Source organism: Ursus arctos, unplaced genomic scaffold (assembly GCF_023065955.2).
Source record: "Ursus arctos isolate Adak ecotype North America unplaced genomic scaffold, UrsArc2.0 scaffold_18, whole genome shotgun sequence".
Lineage (NCBI taxonomy): Eukaryota > Metazoa > Chordata > Mammalia > Carnivora > Ursidae > Ursus > Ursus arctos.
Genome location: NW_026622852.1, coordinates 49,826,445 through 49,847,080, shown reverse-complemented (window position 1 = coordinate 49,847,080; position 20,636 = coordinate 49,826,445). Strand labels below are relative to the sequence as shown.

The 20,636-nt window shown below is 40.6% G+C and overlaps 1 protein-coding gene across 9 annotated transcripts in view; it reads left to right on the top strand.

Annotated features, from left to right (window-relative positions):
- DENND1A (DENN domain containing 1A) overlaps positions 1 to 20,636 on the top strand; it is a 489,454-nt gene that overhangs the window by 231,610 nt on the left and 237,208 nt on the right. For 8 of the 9 annotated variants that reach the window (XM_057313747.1, XM_044389585.3, XM_026513936.4 and 5 more), the window contains 2 exons: positions 3,720 to 3,773; positions 19,165 to 19,275. In XM_057313747.1, the coding sequence (XP_057169730.1) occupies positions 3,720 to 3,773; positions 19,165 to 19,275 (165 nt within the window). The remainder of the gene's footprint in view (positions 1 to 3,719; positions 3,774 to 19,164; positions 19,276 to 20,636) is intronic. The other variant, XM_044389586.3, reaches the window with a different exon arrangement.

Genomic DNA, 20,636 nt, shown 5'->3' with positions numbered 1-20,636 from the left:
GGGATCTTTTTCATATTTCAGTTACTGGAATTCTCTAATTCTCTAGGTCAAGCCCTTGTCACCACCTTCATCAGAATTCTCAGATGGACACCCTTAGGCCAGCTCTTGATTAACCAGGGGCTATTTTCCCTATGTTGTGGGATCTGAATGTTTAAAAAAGTTTTTTTGTTTTTTTAAAGATTTATTTCTTTTGAGAGAGAGAGAGAGAGACTGTGTGAGCACAGGGTGGCAGGTGAAGGGCAGAGGGAGAGGGAGAGAGAGAGAGAATCTCAAGCAGACTCCATGCTGAGCATGGAGCCCAGTAGGGCTTGATCTCAAGACCCTGCGATCGTGACCTGAGCCAAGATCAAGAGTCGGACGCTTAACTGACTAAGCCACCCAGGCTCCCTTGAATGTTTAAAAAGTTTTATTGGATGTGAGGGCGATCTGGCTATGACATCTGTCACCCCCTTAATCTAGCTGATCTGGCTACCTAGACAGGTGTCCCCTTCCTCCCTCACCACTCCACATGCATCCCTCCTGAAGTTGTGTGCTTGGTCAAAGAGGACAACCATCTCCGATAAAGGAGGACCGTTCTTCAGTCAAGGGTATATGAGTAGCTGCTCTCCCCTCCTAGAACTACTCGAGGTCTAGTTGTAGGAGAATGTAGGGTACAAGCTTCCAAAACTCTAGACACATCCAAATGAGGTGTTGGCATGTGGCAGTCTGCCTTTCAATAGAAAGATTGATTGATTGATTGATTTTTAAAATAATAGAAACTTTTGTCTTTCATCTTCACTAGAACCAGGTACAATGTTGCTATTTAGTGGTTAGTATCTTGGTATTTGCCCTCATAAAGAAAATGATCATATCTTACAGGTTTTTTTTTTATGATGAGCAAGTTGAAAGCAGTATTACTACCAATAACTAATAATAGATCTTCTGTTTTTAAAGTTCTTAATTTCTGCCAAGTGTGCATCCCTAATGCTCAAAACAACTCTACAAAACAGAAAGTAGTGTTCTCATCTTACAGATGAGGCTTAGAGAGGAAAAAGGTACTTGCTCACCCAATGCTGTGTGGTTAATAAGTGAGAAGTTTGGGGTTCTCAAACCGAGGGCTAACTTCTAAGCCTATGTTCCTTCCACTAGGCCATGGGTGTTGAAAGAAAGGGAGCAAGGAAGGACGTGGTAGAGGTGTTTGCTCATTTTAATAGGGCATAGGAGAAGGAAAAGAATCTTGTTAGAGAAATTCTCGTAGGGAGGACTGCTAGAAGAGATGAAGAAACGAGCTTTAAACCTGCCCAGGTCATTGCCAGATAGCTAAACAACCTTGCCTTTGTCTCTGTCCCTTTTCCTAAACCAGCTTGATCTCTCTGCTTCAGTCTGTAATGACATCCGACAGGTAGCTGTGGAGTAGCCTGGCTGGGTCACCAGCTGCTGGGGAGGAAGGGCCACTCCTTCCCCTGAGTGGCTGCCAGGCCTCAAGGACAAGCCATCCCAGGGGCAGGAGAAGAAACTGTTGGGGGGAGGAGGTGCAGCTGTTTCGTGCCAGTGGTTCCTAGGAATGTTTCTGACCTCCTCTGGTCCCAGCATTTCATGGGTGATGGAGCAAGACAGAATCTCAAAGGACAGCCTGGGGACGACTTGGTTTTGGAATTGCGATGCCTCACTATTTACAACCCATTGCATCTGTAAAGGCAGATATTTGTTTCTTTCCTGTTCATGAGGAATTCTTCTCTCCATGTTGCGTTTCTGATTTTGAAGGGTGAGTCTCATCTAGTTTATAAAGCCTGAAATGTGGAAAAATGGCCGTCCTTGCCTTTGTGTCTTCAGAACAGAATACTTGTGTGTGTCTGATATAGGTGATTGAGAAAAACAGAAATGTAAACATGCAGTAATAACTTTCTATTAAAATATGCATGGAATGCTAGGCACTTCACATATGTTAACATTTATTCTTCGTAACAGTTTTAAAGTAAATATTTATGATTCCCATTTACAGGTTCAAAAACTGAGGTTCTGAGCTGTTTAATGAGGTTGCCTGAGATCACCTAGCTATAAGACGTGGTGACTCTGTGGTCTTTGTGTTTTCTCCCTCACTCTGCCGGCCGTTATGTTGTCACTGCATCACCCACGCATGTCCATTACCGAACATTTCCTGGGACTCCCTTCTAACCATTTCATATAGAAGTTGGCTTCTCATGGCATCACATTTAATCTTGTATTTTACTTTTGCTATTTTAATCCTCACTGTTAAATTGAATCAATTGTTAACTACTTTTCATGCTACATAATCTCTACTGTAGTACTTGATGGGTAATATTTTGGCACAGACGTGCAGCTTTTAGAATGATGCTTTGCAGAGTTTTTTTTTAAAGTGGTCTTTTCATAATTTTTTTTAAATTTTTACTTTTTAGTTTATTTCAGTTCAAGTGGCTTTGGCTATAATTTGTTCATAAAAAGCATAGGTATCCCAACTTATTACAGTGGGAAGAGCATAGCTGTAGTGCTATAGGCCTGGTTTCAGTTCCTGTCACCTGCTAGCTGTGTGAACTTACTACCCTAAGCCTTAATTTACCCATTTGTAATATGGAGATAATATGTATCTTAAAATTTGTTAGGGAAATTATTTGTAATATTGATACAAATACCTGGCATAAAGCCTTCCATGTAGCGGGTCGATAACTGTTGAATATTAGGCAAGTAGCTCATGCTATTGTTGTTGTTGTTGTCATTACTGCAGTTGTCCCTCGGCCTTTCATTTCAGAAGTCTATACAACTCATTCTTCTTGAGACCTACTTATTTTGCAATTATCTAAGAATGGAGGGGAGGGACTTCCTGAAATGTCACTTGGGGGTCCAGGTTTGAACTTAGGCCCTGGCTAAGCTGACCTTCTCTCTGCGACCTTTCCTGCCCATTGTACAATCCCATCTTTAATTGGCCAGCACCAGACTCTCCTTTCCTGCTTGCCATTGTCCTCCCAGTCTTTAGTAGCTCAGAGGAGGTGTCATCAGTCCAGCCTGTTGTCATTTAACTCAGGGACATATGCTTGTTACATACATGGGGATGCCTCCTTGAAAGTTCTTTGAATAGGTCAGGTTTTCAGCTCCATTGAGTCTCCCGCTCACTTCACTTGAGATTACACTGGAAGTCAGGAGGCTTCTTTGCAGAGCATGCTTAGGGGACAGAATTCTCCACACTTAGCCATCTGTAATGGTCTCAGTGCAGCAGTCCTTCAGCTGGAGCTGTCCTTAACATCATTTGGGCCTTTGGGGCAGATTTTGCCCACAGCTTGTATATGGATATAATCTCAGATGCTAAAATGAAATGGCAGGTTTGGTTGGTAAGACCATTGCTGAGTGAACCTAGTGATACTTGGTCCCTTGAGTCCACTTGCCTCATTGAACAATAAATTATGAAGCCTGCAGCTTTCATGTGTTCAGAAATGTGCAAACATTGTAGGGAAATTTAGCCTTTAACCTCTTTGAGCTGTTCATTTTTATTTCCCAAAGAAGTTCATCTCTCGTAGAAAAGAATTCCATCTACCAAACTGGTGATTTAATGTGTGTGGCTATAACCCGGCATTATCCAAAGAAAATACTCTGTAGTCATTTCCTGTGAGTGAAACTGTTTCCTCACCTGAGTGAGGAACTACCTTCAGATCATTTACCTGATTTCTGAGTAATGGGCTTATTGCTTATTGTTGCAAAAGTAAATAGCATTTGCTTTTCTTTTCCAGCATTCTTATTTTACTGTGCCTGATACTAGAGAACTTCCCAGCATACCTGAGAATGTGAGTACTTGCTGGGGGGAGAATTAAATTTTTATTTTTCTTTGTCTTTTATTTACTTTTAAAAGAAAATAAAAGGATATATTTTCCCGTTATAAAAATAATGCGTTACAAAAGCAAAAACAAATAGAGAATATTTGAAAAGTAGAGACAGTATAAAGATAAAGAGGGATCATTACTCATACTTCTCAAAGGTAATCACCTATTAATGTGTTGATGTCTCATTTTAGTCTTTTTAGGATGTATTTTTTACATATTTAAAATCACTGATTGCATATGCATTTTTCCATCTCATTCATAGAATCCTACTTGTTGGCTGTGTAATATTCCATTTACTATGTAGTTTACTTAGCTCTCCCTTCACTACTGTGCATTTAGGTGGTTTTTAGTTTTTGCTGTTGTAAATAAAATGTTTCTATATAAAGAACTTTCCTATAAAGATTTCTTTATTAGGATAGATTTACTCAAGTAGAATTGTATTACATTTCTGTATCCACTTTTAAGAGAGTAAAAGAAAGTATTTGTGGGTGTAAGTGTGAGTACACCCGCCCACACACACACTTCTTAAAGATTTAGGAGAGGTGAACGTGAGTCTAGGGAGCAGAGGTATTTAATAATGTTTGCCCTCTGAACAAGCTGAATTGTGTGTCTAGCCGTAAGACATATTTTCAGAATGTTTTACTCCAATTATAAGTAGTACTATGTAGAATTAATATAGATTCACCACCATGTAGGCACTTGATTACTTTTTAAAAATTGTGGCAAAATATATATAACATCGAATTTACCATTTTAACCATCTTTAAATGTACATTTTGTTGGTGTAAATATATTCACATTGTTGTGCAGTCATCAGCAACATTCATCTGCAGGACTTTTTCATCTTTCCCAACTGAAACTCTGTCCCCATTAAAAAACAACTCCCCATTTTTCCCCTCCTCTCATCCCCTGGCAACCACTATTCTTTCAGAGTCTGTCTTTATGAATTTGTTTCGGTACCTAATATAAGTAGAACCACACGATATTTATCCTGTGTGTCCTGCTTATTTAATTTAGCATCATGCCTTTGTCGTTCCTCCATGTTATAGCATGCGTCAGAATTTCCTTCCTTTTTAAGACGTAATAATATTCCATTGTATGTATATAGCATACTCCATTTTGTTTATCCACTGACACGTGAGTTGTTTCTACATTTTGGCCGTCGTGAATAACGCTGCTATGAACATTGGTGTACAAACATCTGTTCAAGTCCTTGCTTTTAATTCTTTTGGGTATATACCTGATTATTTTTTTAAAGTACTGGAGTAAGTGGTATATTTCTTTGTAACCATTACAGACTCACAGAAAGGAAATTCTTTTATGTGTTGTGTATAGAGCAGACAGATTTTAAATGTCACGTAATCATGTGTTATTAATGAAGTTAGACGATAGAGTTGTTAGATAACTATCTTAGTTGGGATTGTCAAATATATCCATAATGTTTATGATCAGGCTCTGGTGGAAACACTGCTTCCTTTTTGTTTACATTAAGTAATAAAAACTTTGGAGCATAGTTCCCATTTCAGCAACAATACCTAATGTTACTATGTACTACTGCTTGTCAGATGATGGATTCAGTGAGTACCTGCATTTTCTCACTTAGCTCTTTTAACAAGCTTAGGTGGCAACTATTGTAATTATTATTTTATATCTAGAAACAGAGGCCCTAAGAATTTAAGTAGCATATTCAAGGTCCTATAGCAAAGAAGTGGTAGAATTAGAATTCAGACATTGGTCTTTCTGATTTTAGAGACTGAGCTCTCACGTAACTATGCTATACTTCGAGCCCATTATTTTGCCCTTCATCTCCAAAAAATTCCATGGACATGACAAAAGAACTATAAAATTAGGGAGAAGAATGTCCATGTAATTCCAAAAGGAGCTGCCATGAGCCAGAAAATTTGAGGAGTTTCCACAACATAAAGGAGATGATTACCGGGGCGCCTGGGTAGCGCAGTCGTTAAGTGTCTTCCTTCGGCTCAGGGCGTGATCCCGGTGTTCCGGGATCGAGTCCCACATCGGGCTCCTCTGCTGGGAGCCTGCTTCTTCCTCTCCCTCTCCCCTGCTGTGTTCCCTCTCTCGCTGGTTGTCTCTCTGTCACATAAATAAATAAAATCTTTAAAAAAAAAAAAAGGAGACGATTACCAATACTTAGCAATCAATAAGGAGTAGATAATGGAGGAACCCAAAAAGAATTAGAAAAATTCTGTGAGATGGGGCACCTGAGTGGCTCAGTCGTTAAGCATCTGCCTTCGGCTCAGGGTGTGATCCCGGAGTTCTGGGATCGAGCCTCACGTCGGGCTCTTCCGCTGGGAGCCTGCTTCTTCCTCTCCCACTCCCCCTGCTTGTGTTCCCTTTCTCGCTGGCTGTCTCTCTGTCAAATAAATAAATAAAATCTTAAAAAAAAAAAAAAAGAAAAGAAAAAGAAAAATCCTGTGAGAGAGCAGAAGTAGGGGCATATCACGGACAAACAGCAAAAGGCTATTTGCTAAAGGATTATTTTCAAATGCCCTGGAACAATTATAAAAATTGGCTATGTACCAGATCACACTGAAAATTTTAAAATAGAAAAACTCCAGGTCTTACAGGTCAGTCTCTTCATGACAACGAAATAAGACTAGAAATTAATGATAAAGATTTTAAAAATATTCATCTACTTGAAATAGTGCTTGGGTCAAAGGGGATTAAACATTGAAATTGTGTATTGTTTAGATATTAATGACAAGAACACTAAACAACAAAAACCTGAGGGATGCGGCCAAAAGTACCCTCGGGGAAACTGATAGCTTCTAATGCATTTATTATAAATAAGAAACTGAGAAGATAATGGACTTGACTTTCAGTTCAAGAAGCTGGAAAATGAGGGGTGCCTGGGTGGCTCAGTTGGTGAAACATCTGACTCTTGATTTCAGCTCACGTCATGATCTCAGGATCGTGGGTTTGAGCCCTGTGTCAGGCTTCAAGCTCAGTGTGGGGTCTGCTTGGGATTCTCTCTCCCTCTCCTTCTGCCCCTTCCCCAACTCATATGCTCTCTGTCTCTAAATAAATAAATAAAATCTTAAAAAAAAAAAACTTGGGGGGCGCCTGGGTGGCTCAGTCCTTAAGCGTCTGCCTTCAGCTCAGGGCGTGATCCCGGCATTCTGGAATTGAGCCCCACATCAGGCTCCTCTGCTGGAAGCCTGCTTCTTCCTCTCCCACTCCCCCTGCTTGTGTTCTCTCTCGCTGGCTGTCTATCTCTGTCAAATAAATAAATAAAATCTTTAAAAAAAAAACACTGAATTTTTGAAAATAATAAAATAATCTTAAAATTATGCAGTATATTTGATAGAGATAAGATAAAAATTTCCAGAAAAATATAAATGGTTCAAGTCAACCTAAGAAATAGGAAATATAAATATAGAAGCATAACTTGAAAAGATTAATGAAGCTTTTTTGGCCATCTCTACACCTTGTTGCTACTAGTATGTGAGGTTTTAGGTGATTATATAGGCATATAAAGGAACAGATTATTATGTAAACTGTTCCAAATTATAGAAAAGGTATGTGTGTATATGTATTAAAAGCAAGAGAAAAGTCCCTTGTTATCCCATATCTCAGAGAAAGTCACACTCCAAGCTTTTCTTTCCCCTTTATGATAGTAGTAGTTTCTACACTATGCTGCCTGAAGCCCTGAGGTTGCTGTAGGACCCTGGGCAGCCTGGGGGAAATGGCTGGCTGGCTGACAAGAGCACTGGGTCTCTGCTCCTGCTTTATTCATTGCAGGTTCATTCCTGCCGCTTAAATTGGGAATTAGGTAATATTTTATTTGAGATAAAGGAGTCCGTTTGATTAAAATAAAAACAATTTTAGAAGCTACATTTTAAAAAACAATGGAGATCATACGAAATACATACTTTTCTATCTCAGTGCTTTTTTTATGACAACATATTGTGGATGTTTACCTGTGTCATTAAAATTCATGACAAGATATCTTTGTTGTAAAAAACATTAAATAAGAAGTACATATAGAAAAAAGTGAATTACCGTCGTCCCTCCCCAACCCCAGTCCCATTCCCCCTCCTGTTTGCGTGTCCTTCCAGACCTTTCAGACCTTTCTCTATGTATTTATAATGTTATATGTGTGAGTACCTGTGTATGTTGTAGACATTTCTGAAACATAAATGTGATACTATTCATATTGTTTTGCAACTCACTTTTTAACATGTGTGCTAAAACCTGTTCATGTTGGTTTGCTTTATCCTTTTTTAATGATTTTTTAATGGTATTACTATTCTTATGAAAGTGAGACATATTAATGGCTTATAAAATCATATAGTACCACATAATTGTTGATGAAAATTTCAGATTCTCCTTACTTTCCACTTCCCAGAGACAGCTACTTTCAAGATTTTAGCAGTTGTAGTATTTCTGTCCATGTTTTAAACTAATTAGGCACATATTGCTGTGTCTTAATTTTTCTTTTTCAGATATCACATTGATTTTCCTGTGGAAGTTGAGAGTTTAGATCTTTTACCACCTCTGAACCTCTCTTCCCACAAAAGATAACTTCTTCTCACTCACATGTTTTCCTTCCCCCATTTTCCCTCTATCTTCAGAAAAAATTTTAACTCCATAATGTCTACAATTCAGTGAACATGCAGAATGAGACAATCAATTATGATTGCATTTTCTTTCTTGTACAACTTTTTGTCAAATAGGAGTTCCTGTATTTCACATCTTCTTGTTTATTCCCTTATTCTGGTGAAAATTCTCCAGTAGTTTCCTGAGAAAGTATAGTGTTGGAGGTAACATGGTCAGACCTTGCATCACTGAAAATGACTATTCTACTCTGGATAGGATTAGAAATTGCCTTAGGAATTTTGAAGACATAGCTCTGTTGACTTCTAATTTTCCTGTTGCAGCTTGGACGTTGTAAGCCATTCTGATTCCTGACTGATTTTTTTAGGATCCTTTATTTGTCTCTGGTGTTCTGAAATTGTTCTTTTCATCTGCTGTGCTGGGCACTTGGTAGCTCATTCAGTCTAGAAACTCATGTCCTTTAGAGCTGGGAAATGGTGTCACATTATTTCTTTGAAAAGATTCTTCTTTATTTTTCTCCTTTCTCTGGGGCCTCAATAGTAGGATGTTATACTTCCTGTGTTGATCCAATAACTTTCTTTTCTATTTTCCGTCTCTCTCTTTCAGCCTTCTTACTACTTTCCTCACAAATCATTCCACCCTTTTGAATTTCTTCTATCATTGTTTATATCTAAGAGCTTTTTGGTGTTGTTCAAGAAATTATTCATTGTTTAATGGCATCTTGTTTCATGAGTGCAATATTTTTCTCTTCGAGACTCATTCATAGGTCTAAAAAATTGTTCTTTCTGCATGTTTTCTTCCTTAATGTTTTGTCTCTTTTTTGTTTCACTCTGTATCTTTGATTGTAGAGGCTTTCCTCAAGCGCTTGTCCGGCCCTATTTAAGATGGAGGCACTAAAAAGCTAGTGGAAGCTCTGTGTTCGTGAATGGGGCTTGTTACTTGGTGGCCTTTATTGTAGTTGATGGATCAGAGGCCTGGTTACTTAGGGGGTGTGTGTGGGGGGGGACTCTCAGATGTCAGTATCAGAATCTTGTTTTTGGAGCTAGTCAGTTTGTGTGCGTGTGTGTGTGTCTTATTTTTTGTTTTGTTTTTGCCAGTAAGCATAAGCTTCAATTACTATCATGCTGGCAGCTAAATGGGGATGGTAAGTTATGGGATATCAACATTTAGCATGTATTCTTTAAGCCCCCTCCCATTTTTTACGTAATGCTTTATCCCCTATCCTTAGCTATACCTGGTGTCCCCACGCCTTTCTGGTTCAGTTCCTCTAGAAAGTAAACACTTCTTTTGCTGGAGGAGTATCGGAAGGCCAGTTGACTAGTGAGCTGGGAGAGAAGAATCTTATTTTTATTGGCACCCTTTCTGCAGCCTTCAAAGGTTCTGGGTGTCTCCACTTTCTGAACCTTTTTGGAGTTGTGTGGTATGAGTTGGGCTCGAGCCTGTGTGCTATCCCTTTGTCCTTAGTGTTCAGCCCTTTGTGGGGTGCCAAGTCATCCTCCTCTAGTTTCTCAACCTCAGTTGGCACTGCTGACATGTTGGGCCAGATCATTCTTTGTTGTGTGGGACTGTCTTGTACGTTGTGGGATGTTAGCAGCATTCCTGAGATCCACTCACTACATGATGGTAGCATTATTGCCTTCCAGCTGTGACAACCCAAAATGTCTCCAGACCTTGCCACATGTCCCCTGGGGGTGAATGGCCCAGGTTGAGAACCATTTCTTTAGTAACTTCTGCTTTCTGGCTTCTAAAAATTTGAATGTCTTTTCGTACCAATAATGTCTTTTCTCCTGTTCTTTGGGGTTTATGTCTTTTAAAATTCTTTCACTGTGACTTTCCCTGGGGGGTTGTTGGGGAGGGACGGTATCAGAGAGAAAAGACAAATATGTGTGTTTAATCTACCATATTTTACTAGAAATCCCTACAGTGTTTTAACTGTGTATCGGAAGATTATTTCTAATGTTTTGCTATTATAAATAATGTCATAACAACTATTGCCTAGGTTAGGTTCACGATTTTAATTTTTTCTAATTTGAAGGACCGAGAATTCCTTAAGAACTTAAAATGAGGTACCTGAAAGTTCTGATACTTTCTTAATTTTCAACACTGCCATAATGGAGGTTAGAAATAATTTGGGAGGGGAAAAAAACAAAACAAAACTGTCTTCTTCATAACCCCAGCTCCAGTTCCTGTCTGCATTGCCCCCACCATTTAAAAAAAAAAAAATTTGCATTCCCTCTGCTGGTTTTGCCACTAATGAACCAATTCCCTGTGTATGACCCATTGTCCCCTAAATCCTCCTTTGCAAATCGGTAAAAGGCTGGCCTTGTTTGTTTCTAAGCGGGAATAATAAAAACAATCTGCCAGACTCCTAACATACATGGTTCCATTTAAATCCTTACAGCTCCTCTGTGAGAGGTAGACGTGAGCCCCATTTTATATATGGGGACCCAGGGCTCACAGACCTGAGGTTACCAGCCCAAAGTCTACACCTAAGTGGGGTGTAGTGACTCAGGTTGGTAAGGAACCAAAGCATTTTGTTTTCATTATACCCGCCTGCCTCCCTGCAGTTGACTTTTGATATTCATGAGGAAAGAGGAAAAAAATTGTTTTTCATATCTCAAATATGAAGTGAAGCAGGAAAGCTTTTCCTCTAAGGAGAATCTGAACTTTTGTAGGACCAATTTGTGTGATTTTTGACATAGAATCAGTATTGAGCTCTAGCCATGTTGAAATTTGCATTTTAATCTCTTGGTGATTTTTCAAGGATTAATTTAAAATGACTAAATTGCTGCATTGCAAATTGAAACAAGCAATAACCATGGGGTTGTTAATATGATAGAGTCTGCTGTAGTGGAAAGAACATGAGTTTTGGAGACAGCCAGACACTGGGCTCTACCACTCGGGGACCTTGGATTCTCTGAGCCTCAGTGTCCTTATGTAATAAAGAGAAATATGGGAAACAAATGAAGAATTAAATGTAAAGTTCCAAGTTCAGTGCTTGGTACAAGAGAGATGCTGCTATGGTGGTCCTTTTCTTTACCTTCTTCTCTTGTCTTTCCTGCAAGTCTAGTCTTAACCTCTTCTGAGGTCTGAGTTGTGACTCAGGGCTAGGGTACGTTACTTCTTGGAACTTGTCTTTCCTGGGTTTTTGCTAACATTCTTGGTTGTGAAGATGTATTTGTCCTTTCAGGGAGTGTATGTTTGACCCCACAAGCCTCTTAGCAGGTGCCATCGACACCAGAATTTCCGAAGCTTAGAAATGGTGCGGGGAACGGAGTCCAGGACTCCGGTGCCTGTCATATGGGAGGTTCTGTAAACATTTATTGATGATCTTCTCTAAGGTACATGTTAAGAGAATGAGCAAAGAAAAGGGTAAAAGGACTTTGGTACATGGAACTTCATTCTGGCACCAGAGAGTCAGATGGTTCTGTACAGCTTCGGAGAATGGTTGACAGAGGAAAAAGAGAAAGGAGCTAGTATAGACTCAGCACCTACCATGAATCAGATCAAGCACGATTTGTTACATCATAGGATCTTCACAGCAGCCTTACGGTGTGGTTGTGATCCCTGCTCTGAAGAGGAAACGAAACCCAGAGACCTGAAGTAACTTGCCCCGAGCCAGCTAGCTAGCAAGTAAACGCGAAAACCAGGAGTCACGCTCAGGTCAGTCTGATCCCAGCACCGAGATGCTGCTGGGTCCTGGGCCTCAGGCTCCATGGCTCCCCACACCCTTCTAAGAAATTGCTCATCGTCGATTTAAGTTCTATAATTAATTTTGTGAATGTGTTTAATGTCATTTCTCCTTCTATAATGAGAGGGATTAGTATTTTTTCATCACTGCATCTCTGTAATTAGCACTATACCCAGAACATAGTAGATTGTCAATATATATTTATGGAGTGACTGAATGATTGGGTGAATGAATGACTGAGCAATGCAGTCACCCCCAGGAAAAGGGAAAATAACAATTCTTTTCAGTTGGCTTTCGAGCCAGTGTGTCTGCAAGACATTAATGAAAAGCAAATGTAGAAAATTCTTTCCACTTTCAGATGGCTGTTGAAGTTAATTCTCATTATTTTTACAATTTTTGTGTAGAAATATTTTCTTCCTTTTCACTGAAAAACTATCACTATGTAATTGTTCATCAGGGTTTTCTCTCTCTATCAAGATAACACATGTAGGAGTGAATTTTATACGGGCAATAGTTAAATGAGCATAAATCTTTATAAATTTTAAACAGTTGACCTGCATTAAAAAGAAATCACAGACCAAGAACAGATATGTAGTAGTAATTACATTGTAAACTGGTTGTAGAAGGGGTTCTTTTTTTTTTAACAGCCAGGTTTTGAGGTTTACTTTTGATTAATGGATAATCATATAGACCTTCATTTGGAATATTAAACAAACCTGTCTTAATTATCTGGCCAGTGTCATACCAAGTGGTTAATGACGCGCGGAAAGCATTTAGAATGGACAGTTACGTACAACATTGCCCAGACTCCACTTTGTCAAAAGATGTACCATGATATAGAAAAGATTTATGAACTCATCGTGACTTTCAAAAATAAACAAAGTTGAGGTGGTAGTAGAAGACCTATTATCAAGTACTGAGATTGTAGAGAATTCCATTGTTGCTCTTAAGAGTTGTCAGGTAATTGTTTATTCTAATGGTTTTTCCATTCACACGGAGGGATAAAAGTTGACCTCTGGGTAAACCCTGCCTTCTTTCCTATAATATACTTCTCTGATGTGATTGCTTAAGTGAGTTTGTGGAATTCTTTTCTCAGATTATTTTAGAATGCAAATTTATAATTCCCTTTTAAGAATCCCACACAACTAAAGTAACCTAAATTCTTTAAAAAAAAATCAATTGACGATTTTAAAGGTTTACATTATGGTAAAATAATCTAAGCAGGAGTGATTTCAGGAAACAAGACCCATTGGCAAAACCAAGCCTCCTGCCTTAGAAGCCTCCTCCAGACACAGTACAGTAAGGCTTTATCATCTGTACTGTGTATGAAGCTGAAAGTCACAAAGACTAATAAAATGACAGACCGTGGGGCGGACTAGCATCTGTTTCGAAGGCTCCAAGGAGTACCCAGCTTAGAGTCGGTTCTTTGGTTTGGGGATTATCTCATTTCCCTAAGGTATTGAACCTAAGACGCTTTTTCTCTAAGCCCCACTATATCCCCTCCCATCCTTGGCCCATCCCCCCCAACCCCCACCTGCTTCCTTACCCCGGGCGTCGATCACAGTGAGCCCGAAGTCCCCAGCCACCTGGATCGGCACAGGAGCCCGCAGGGACAGCTAGAAGCGAGCAGCCATCATGGGGCTTCTCCTGGGGGAAATGAGGCTTGCCAGGTGCCTTCCCTTCCTCTTTGTCTGGATTTAGAACCACAGAGGGTCAGAGCTGGATGGGACCTTCACTGTCATTTCTTTGTAGAGATGAGAAATGGGAGCCTAGAGGGGCTAGGGAGCTTGTGTAGCACATGCCTCGTCCAAAACTCAAACTTCCAGGCTGTCCCGACCCCGTTAACTAGAGTCCTTCCTTGGACCTGAGCCCTTTCCAGCCTGAGTAGTGGTCAGCTTCATATCCCTGCTACCCAGCCCTACAGAGTGAGCCCGTAATGAATACTAGGCAAATAGGAGAATGCTCACGGGCACATAATTGATATGTAACTGAAAGAATGCTTGAGCTCTATGAATAGAAATGGAATGTCCTTAAGCCTAAAAACGTGCTGGCACTGAGAAAACTGAACCCTTTTGAGCATGGACACTGGAAATAGTCTCTCTAAGCAAGATATTCCTTCCCAGTAGGTGAGTCACACAGAGAAGTAATTGTCAGGGAACGAAGGGGATGGTGATTTAGACTTAGCCGTGGTGGCCTTATAATCCAGGACACTAGGCCGAAGACTAGGTGAGCAGCGACGCCATGCTTGACAGGATTGATGGTTCTTTAGAAGGAGGACTGATTCCCTCATGAAATGAGTAGACTTCATTTAGAAAAACCTGGGCAAGTGGACAGGTGTGGTGCCCAGTAGTAACTGGAAGTCCGGGTGTTGTCTGAGATTCTTCTTCCCTTCATTCATTATCAGATCCTGTGATTTCACTTTACAGAGATCTGTCCCACCCTTATTCAAAGCTTCCATCTCCGTAGTTTATTCGTTGTAATCACTCTATCCCAGAATATGGCAGTAGCCCATTGACTGATTGCCCTACGTCCTGCTTGCCCTCTCCTGGGCATCCTCCTTAGGACCTCTAGGAAGATCTTTGTGAAACACACATGTGACTGTATCATGATCCTTCAGCAGCTCCCTCTTACCCACGGGGAAAGTTTAAGCTCCCACAGATTCTGAACCTAGCTCCCCTGCCCCAGCATGTCCCCCGCCCTCACCCTCCTCTTCACTGTACGGACCCGCTGGAGCTCCTCTCTCCTCCCTGCTTCTCCCTCTGTCCCTTGAGTGAAGCCCTGTTGGGAGGCCCAGACCGGCTGTCTTCTCCTCTGTCAAGCCTTCCCCAGCCTTGCCCCCATATCCATCCAGCAAAGTTGAATCTGCCCATCCCGGGCAGCCCTGGAGTGTGTGTAGCCTGGACCATGGTACTTTGTACACTATACTGATGCCAGTCCCATCCCCAGGCTACGGTCCTGGAAAATGGGATCATCTTTACTTAATCTGTGCAGGCCTAGCTCCCAGGATGTTACTAAACACATAGTAGGAGTTAAATAAGTGTTTGTTGATTGGCTGTTTACAGGAGACAGAAATGGGAGGTTGAAGACTTAGTCCCACTGAAGTGAAGTGCTAGGAGAGTGGTATACCTTGTGTCCCTTAGATATATAAGCTTATAGTATGTTCTGGCTGCAATCTTGATCTAGGACAACGTGCCATGGAGCCCCTCTCTGCTCCTTATTCCCAAATTTCCTATACTCTTGTCTTATCCATAGGACCTATGATGACCTGACTTGTGAAATGAATATCTGCTTCTGTATGCAGCCCCCTCCCGATTACCTGATGAACAAACCACTTATTTCTTTACACTTTTATTTTTTTAGAGAGAGCTCAGGCCTTGGGCGGGGAGGGGAGGGGCGGAGGCAGAGGGAGAGGTCGAGGGGGAGGGAGAGGCAGAAGCGGGGAGGGGGAGGGAAAACCCCAAGCAGGCTGTGTGCCCAGCGCGGAGACCGACACAGGGCTTGATCCCATGCCCCTGAGATCATGACCTGAGCCGAAATCAAAAGTCGGATGCCCAACTGACTGAGCCAGCTGGGTGCCCCTTCTTTACACTTTTAATAAATGTGCCACAAATACCTTAAACAGTAGTCCCCTCCCCAACCCCCAGCTATTTTACCTGACATTGTGAGTTGCCAGTGTCAGTTCTTTTTCCATGAGCCGTTCACCATTACTAAGTAATCGATCACTTCACCCAACCCGGACCCAGGTTTTCTGATGTCAGATGCTGTGTTCTTCCTAATACACTACGTTGTGTTTCAAGCTGGTGTATTTCTCTTAGGCTACGCTGCTCAAACTCCAGCTAAGGAGCTGAGGTCTTCAGTCATTGCTTTCTTAACTTATTGATTCATTCCTTTATCAAACTGCTAGATGATGGGATATGTCATTGTATCCAGAGGGACCTCAGTCTAGTGACAAAAAACATACTTGTAACCTAGTGGTTATAAGATAGAGATAAAACAGCATGCCAGCACAAAGTGTAGGAGCTTGACAAATGCGGAATCGAAGAAGCCTTCCAGGAGGAGGTGACATTTCACCTGGGTCTTGAAAAGTGAGTGAGTGTCCTCAAGGAAGAGAAGAGAGTTCTAGGAGGAGGGAACAACAGAAGTAAAGGCCTGAGGGTATGAAAAGGTATGGCAGGTTTGAGAAATTGAGGGTTGGTGTAGCTTAAGCCACTGGATGCTTTAAAGAACAGAGGAGGAGATCCCTCTCTCCAAGGGGTTTTCTTCAGAGATGAATCTTGGTGGAAACTGTAATTGCTCCCTACAGCTGCTCCCGAGGACCCCCTCTGCCCCACAGGTGCTCCCACGGCTGAGTGAAGTTCCCAGGGCTGTCGCCACTCCCACCCACTCCCACCCGCCTAGGCGGGTGGCATCCCAGAAGGAAAGAGGCAGGGGAGGAAGCAGATAAGAAAGACAGCTTCTGTTTAGACACAAATATCTTGGTAATCAGCACAGATGGGATGAGAAATACCAAAAAAAGTACATGACAGTTTAGAGAGAATTTGGCTAAATGTTACATATTTTTAACATACCTGTATAGAGTTTTTGGAACAAGCACCTGAATCTCTCAGAACCTGATTGGGCCTGGGGGTTATGCCTCAACCAAGTGGTGTTTTGATTTCAGGAATGTTTCCTTCCCCATCCACAAAAGTATCCTTACGATTTTTTTTTTCTCCCACCAAAATAAGGTGCAGGATTTGTCTCTGACGCTGTGTCTCCTTATTTGGACGGCAAGCTGTGTAACATATTTCTACCCAGCGTGAAGCTTCTTGGCAGACTCTTGAGGCCACGTTTTGGTGGCTTCAGAGTTATCTTTGGATCTGTCAAAAGTGCTAATGGGCTTTCTGGCCTTCTTTAAGCTCCTCATTTCTATTTTCTTTTTACTTCCATCCTCTCCTAAAAGAAAAATTTATGTAATTCATCAGCAGTTAAGCATTTTACTGAAATGCTCAGCTGAGGGCCTTGTATTTTTGTTTGCGAGAATAGCTCTGCCATGTCACGGTCTTCAGAACGAACCGCACCCTGACATCATTAGCTCAGCACTCCTCAGTCCACTGGGCAAGAGATCCACTTGTTGACTAATTCAGACGGCCTTGCTTGTTTGTTTTGTTTTGTTTTTCAAGTTTGTTAGGAGGCAAGTTGGTGTGGGGGTTAGAGCAAGGGCTCCAGATTCAGGAGACCTGGTTTTGAAACTGGGCTCTGCCCTTTCTAGCTGGGTGACCTTTGGAGCCTACTTACCCTTCTTGGGCCTCAGTTTCTTCATCCATGAGAGGGAAATGATAAGGCCTTTTTCAGGGTTGTTGAGAAGATTGGAGAGAACACAGGTAAAGTACCTATTGTCTAGCACAGAAGGATTACTCGATAAATGGGATAACAATTCTTAACAACAACACTTTTTCTCTTTCAGTAGGCGTACTTTGATCCTGCTTTGTTCCAACGCTATGCTTTCTTTCCTGAATACAGCTTCAACCTACTAGTTGTACTGATACAAAGAGCACAGGTTTAGAGACAAACTCAGCCAAGACTGAAGATCCACATAGTGTATAACCCTGGTCTTATTACTTCATTTTCTCTGTTGCCTCTGTTTTCCTATCTGTAGAGATGATAATATGTGTTCAAGGAGTGGTTTCAAGATGAAATGAAATAATGTATGTAAAGCTTTGGATATTGTAGATGTTTAAAAATACTTAAGTGGGACAATGTAATGTAAGGGGAAGTGTATGGGCTCTGGAGTTGGATCTGAGTCCAAATTCTGACTCTACCAGTTACTCTCTCCCAGGCTGACTTTATCTGGATACTGGGGGGGAAATGCCTCCTTGGAGTTTCGTGAGAACTGCATAAGATTACACATACGAAGTACCTGATATGGTACCTGGCACTTGGTAGGTAGTCAGTATATGGAGCTGTTAATTCACTCACTATTTATAAAGGTCGATGGTTAACCTGGTATTCTAGTCTAATAACAATAAATCATAAGATAAGTGCCCATTCTTATTCCCAACTCATAATATTGTTGAAAAGCACTTATGCTATTTTGCATGTAAAATCCACCTGGTTTACTTGAATTTATGGGTTTATAGCTCTTTCATCATTATAAACCGCAACCCCTGGCAAGTAGTGTTCCTTTCCTCCCTGACCCCCTTCATTTTCAGAGGATTATATTGTGTGGCATTGAAAACCTGTAACATTGAAGAAATTAACATATTCATGTGTATTATTAAAGTCAGGTGGGTATAGAAAGGGTTGCAGAAATGAAACACATTATGTTTTTTCTGAAAACCGAAGAGTACCAATCTATAGTACTAATTAAAGAAATGAAGCCCTGGCTACAGACAAAAACTAGTTAAAACACTGCTTTGTCACCACTTCCTGCTGCTTGTCTGCAGTTTTTTTTCCCCCTTTTGAGTAAAATACCTGGAAATTGTAAATCTTCAAAATTGCTCTAATTCCAGCCGAGTCCTTTTAGAGAATATCAGCGATGGAGGAGGGGGACACCGGCAGTGATGACAAGAGAGGAGCTTGCCCAGCCTTCGTGGGTGGGATCTGTTGGACAGAAACAGCCTCTGTGCCAAAAACATTTTGGTCGCTGGGTCCTTTCTCTTTCTCTTGCCTAGACTATGGTACGGCACATTGGGAAAGTACCAGGGTCCGGGGTCAGAAGATCTGAGCTTCAGTCCTGTCTTTATTGCTTATGAGACTTTTTGGCCTTGGCATCCCTCTCTGAGGCTTGGTTTCCTCATTTGTAAGATTGCAGACTTCCTGTCCTGCTCGCCTTTTGGAACTGATAGGCCCAGCAGTGCGTTGCTGCCTGTGACGTCATGTAAACTGTAATCACCACACAGAAGTGCTTCATCTCTGAGGTCTTTTCCAACTTCGCATTTCGTGATTTTACACAAGAGCAGAATTCAGTCTCCCAGGTGGAAAGAATAGGACAGGGGAAGAGGAGAGCATGCTTTCTGGTTATCTTCTGTTTCTCATACTTTTTTAGATATCGCTTGTAATAAGAACAAATGAAATAAGCCACAAATCCCCCCTTCTTGTTTCTCCTAGAGAAATCTGACAGAATATTTTGTGGCCGTGGATGTAAACAACATGTTACATCTGTATGCCAGTATGCTGTATGAACGTCGGATTCTCATCGTCTGCAGCAAACTCAGCACTGTGAGTAGACAGTCTTGAGATGGGCTTTTTAATTATTTTATTTTAATTGAAAGATGTATCAGGAAGATGAAAGACAATTTTAGAAAAAGAAATCAGCCACAATCCCCTCAACATGTCATTTTCATTAATTATTCATGTTTCTTTACAGTGCCAGTGCACGTTTCATTGATTCTTATCGCTTCACAATCAATTATAAATAGTTTTCCATTTGGTCTTGTTATGAACACTTTGCATATTTTCACATACTCTTCCATCATTGTCATTTTTTACATGTCTGTATCATGACAGTACATTCCATTGTACTGATACGTCATTATTTACTAAACCTTTTCTTCTCTTGATGGCCATTTCGGTTGTTCGTAGTTTCATCCTTTAGTAGATAATACTGCAGTGAACATCTTTTGGCTGCTTTTGATGGATGTGGCTCGTAGTCTAACGAGTAGGACCATCAGGTCAAAGGACTTGCTGAGCACTGTGACTTAGGGACTGCCAGACTGCTTCCCAGACACACTGTGCTTGTTTATAGCGAATGCTGCCAGCCATATATGAGTTTCCATTTTTACTGCAGCCTTGCCAGAATTGTGTGTGTATTCAGGCATATGTGTTTTAATTTCGCTAATAAAATAGGCATAAAATGGTATGGCAGGTTTGCTTTATTTTTCTTTGGTTAGAGGTTACTGAATATTTTCCGTGGGTTTATTTCCCATTTATATTTTGTTAATGTCTTTTCCCATTTATCTTATGGGACTCTGGTTTTTTTGTTTGCTCTTTAATAAATTGGAATGAGGTCTTTTATATTGTAATAACTATTGCTATATGGATAATATAAATATTTTTCATATTCTTTTTATTTTAGTTTTTTTTAACTTGCCAAGTTTACAAGTTTATATCTTTCCCTATATTCTATTATGAAAATTCTGAAACACAGAAAGTTGAAATCATTTTACAGTAAACACCCATATAACACGATCTAGATTTTGCCATGAATACTTGACTGCTTTCTTTGGCACATATTTATTTATCTGCCCATCCCACATGCTATCCATCAATCCATCGTATTTTTTGATGTATTTTAAAGTAAATCACAGACATCAGTATATTTCCCCCTAAATAATTGGTGTATGCATATTATTAACTGAAATTCAGTATCTGCTTATAGTATTATTTTTCTTTTGAGGTTAACCTTGCATACAGAAATTGACTGGGAGTGGAGTGCCTAACAGGTACCTCTCTGTTAGAGAAGGTAGAAAGACCTTCTTATAGTGAGAATTTCCCTAATGAAGGGTCTATGGATAAAATCAGTTGTGCGTTTACCCACGAATACAGGTGCCTAATAATGAAAACTTTGTGAGGCTGATAGT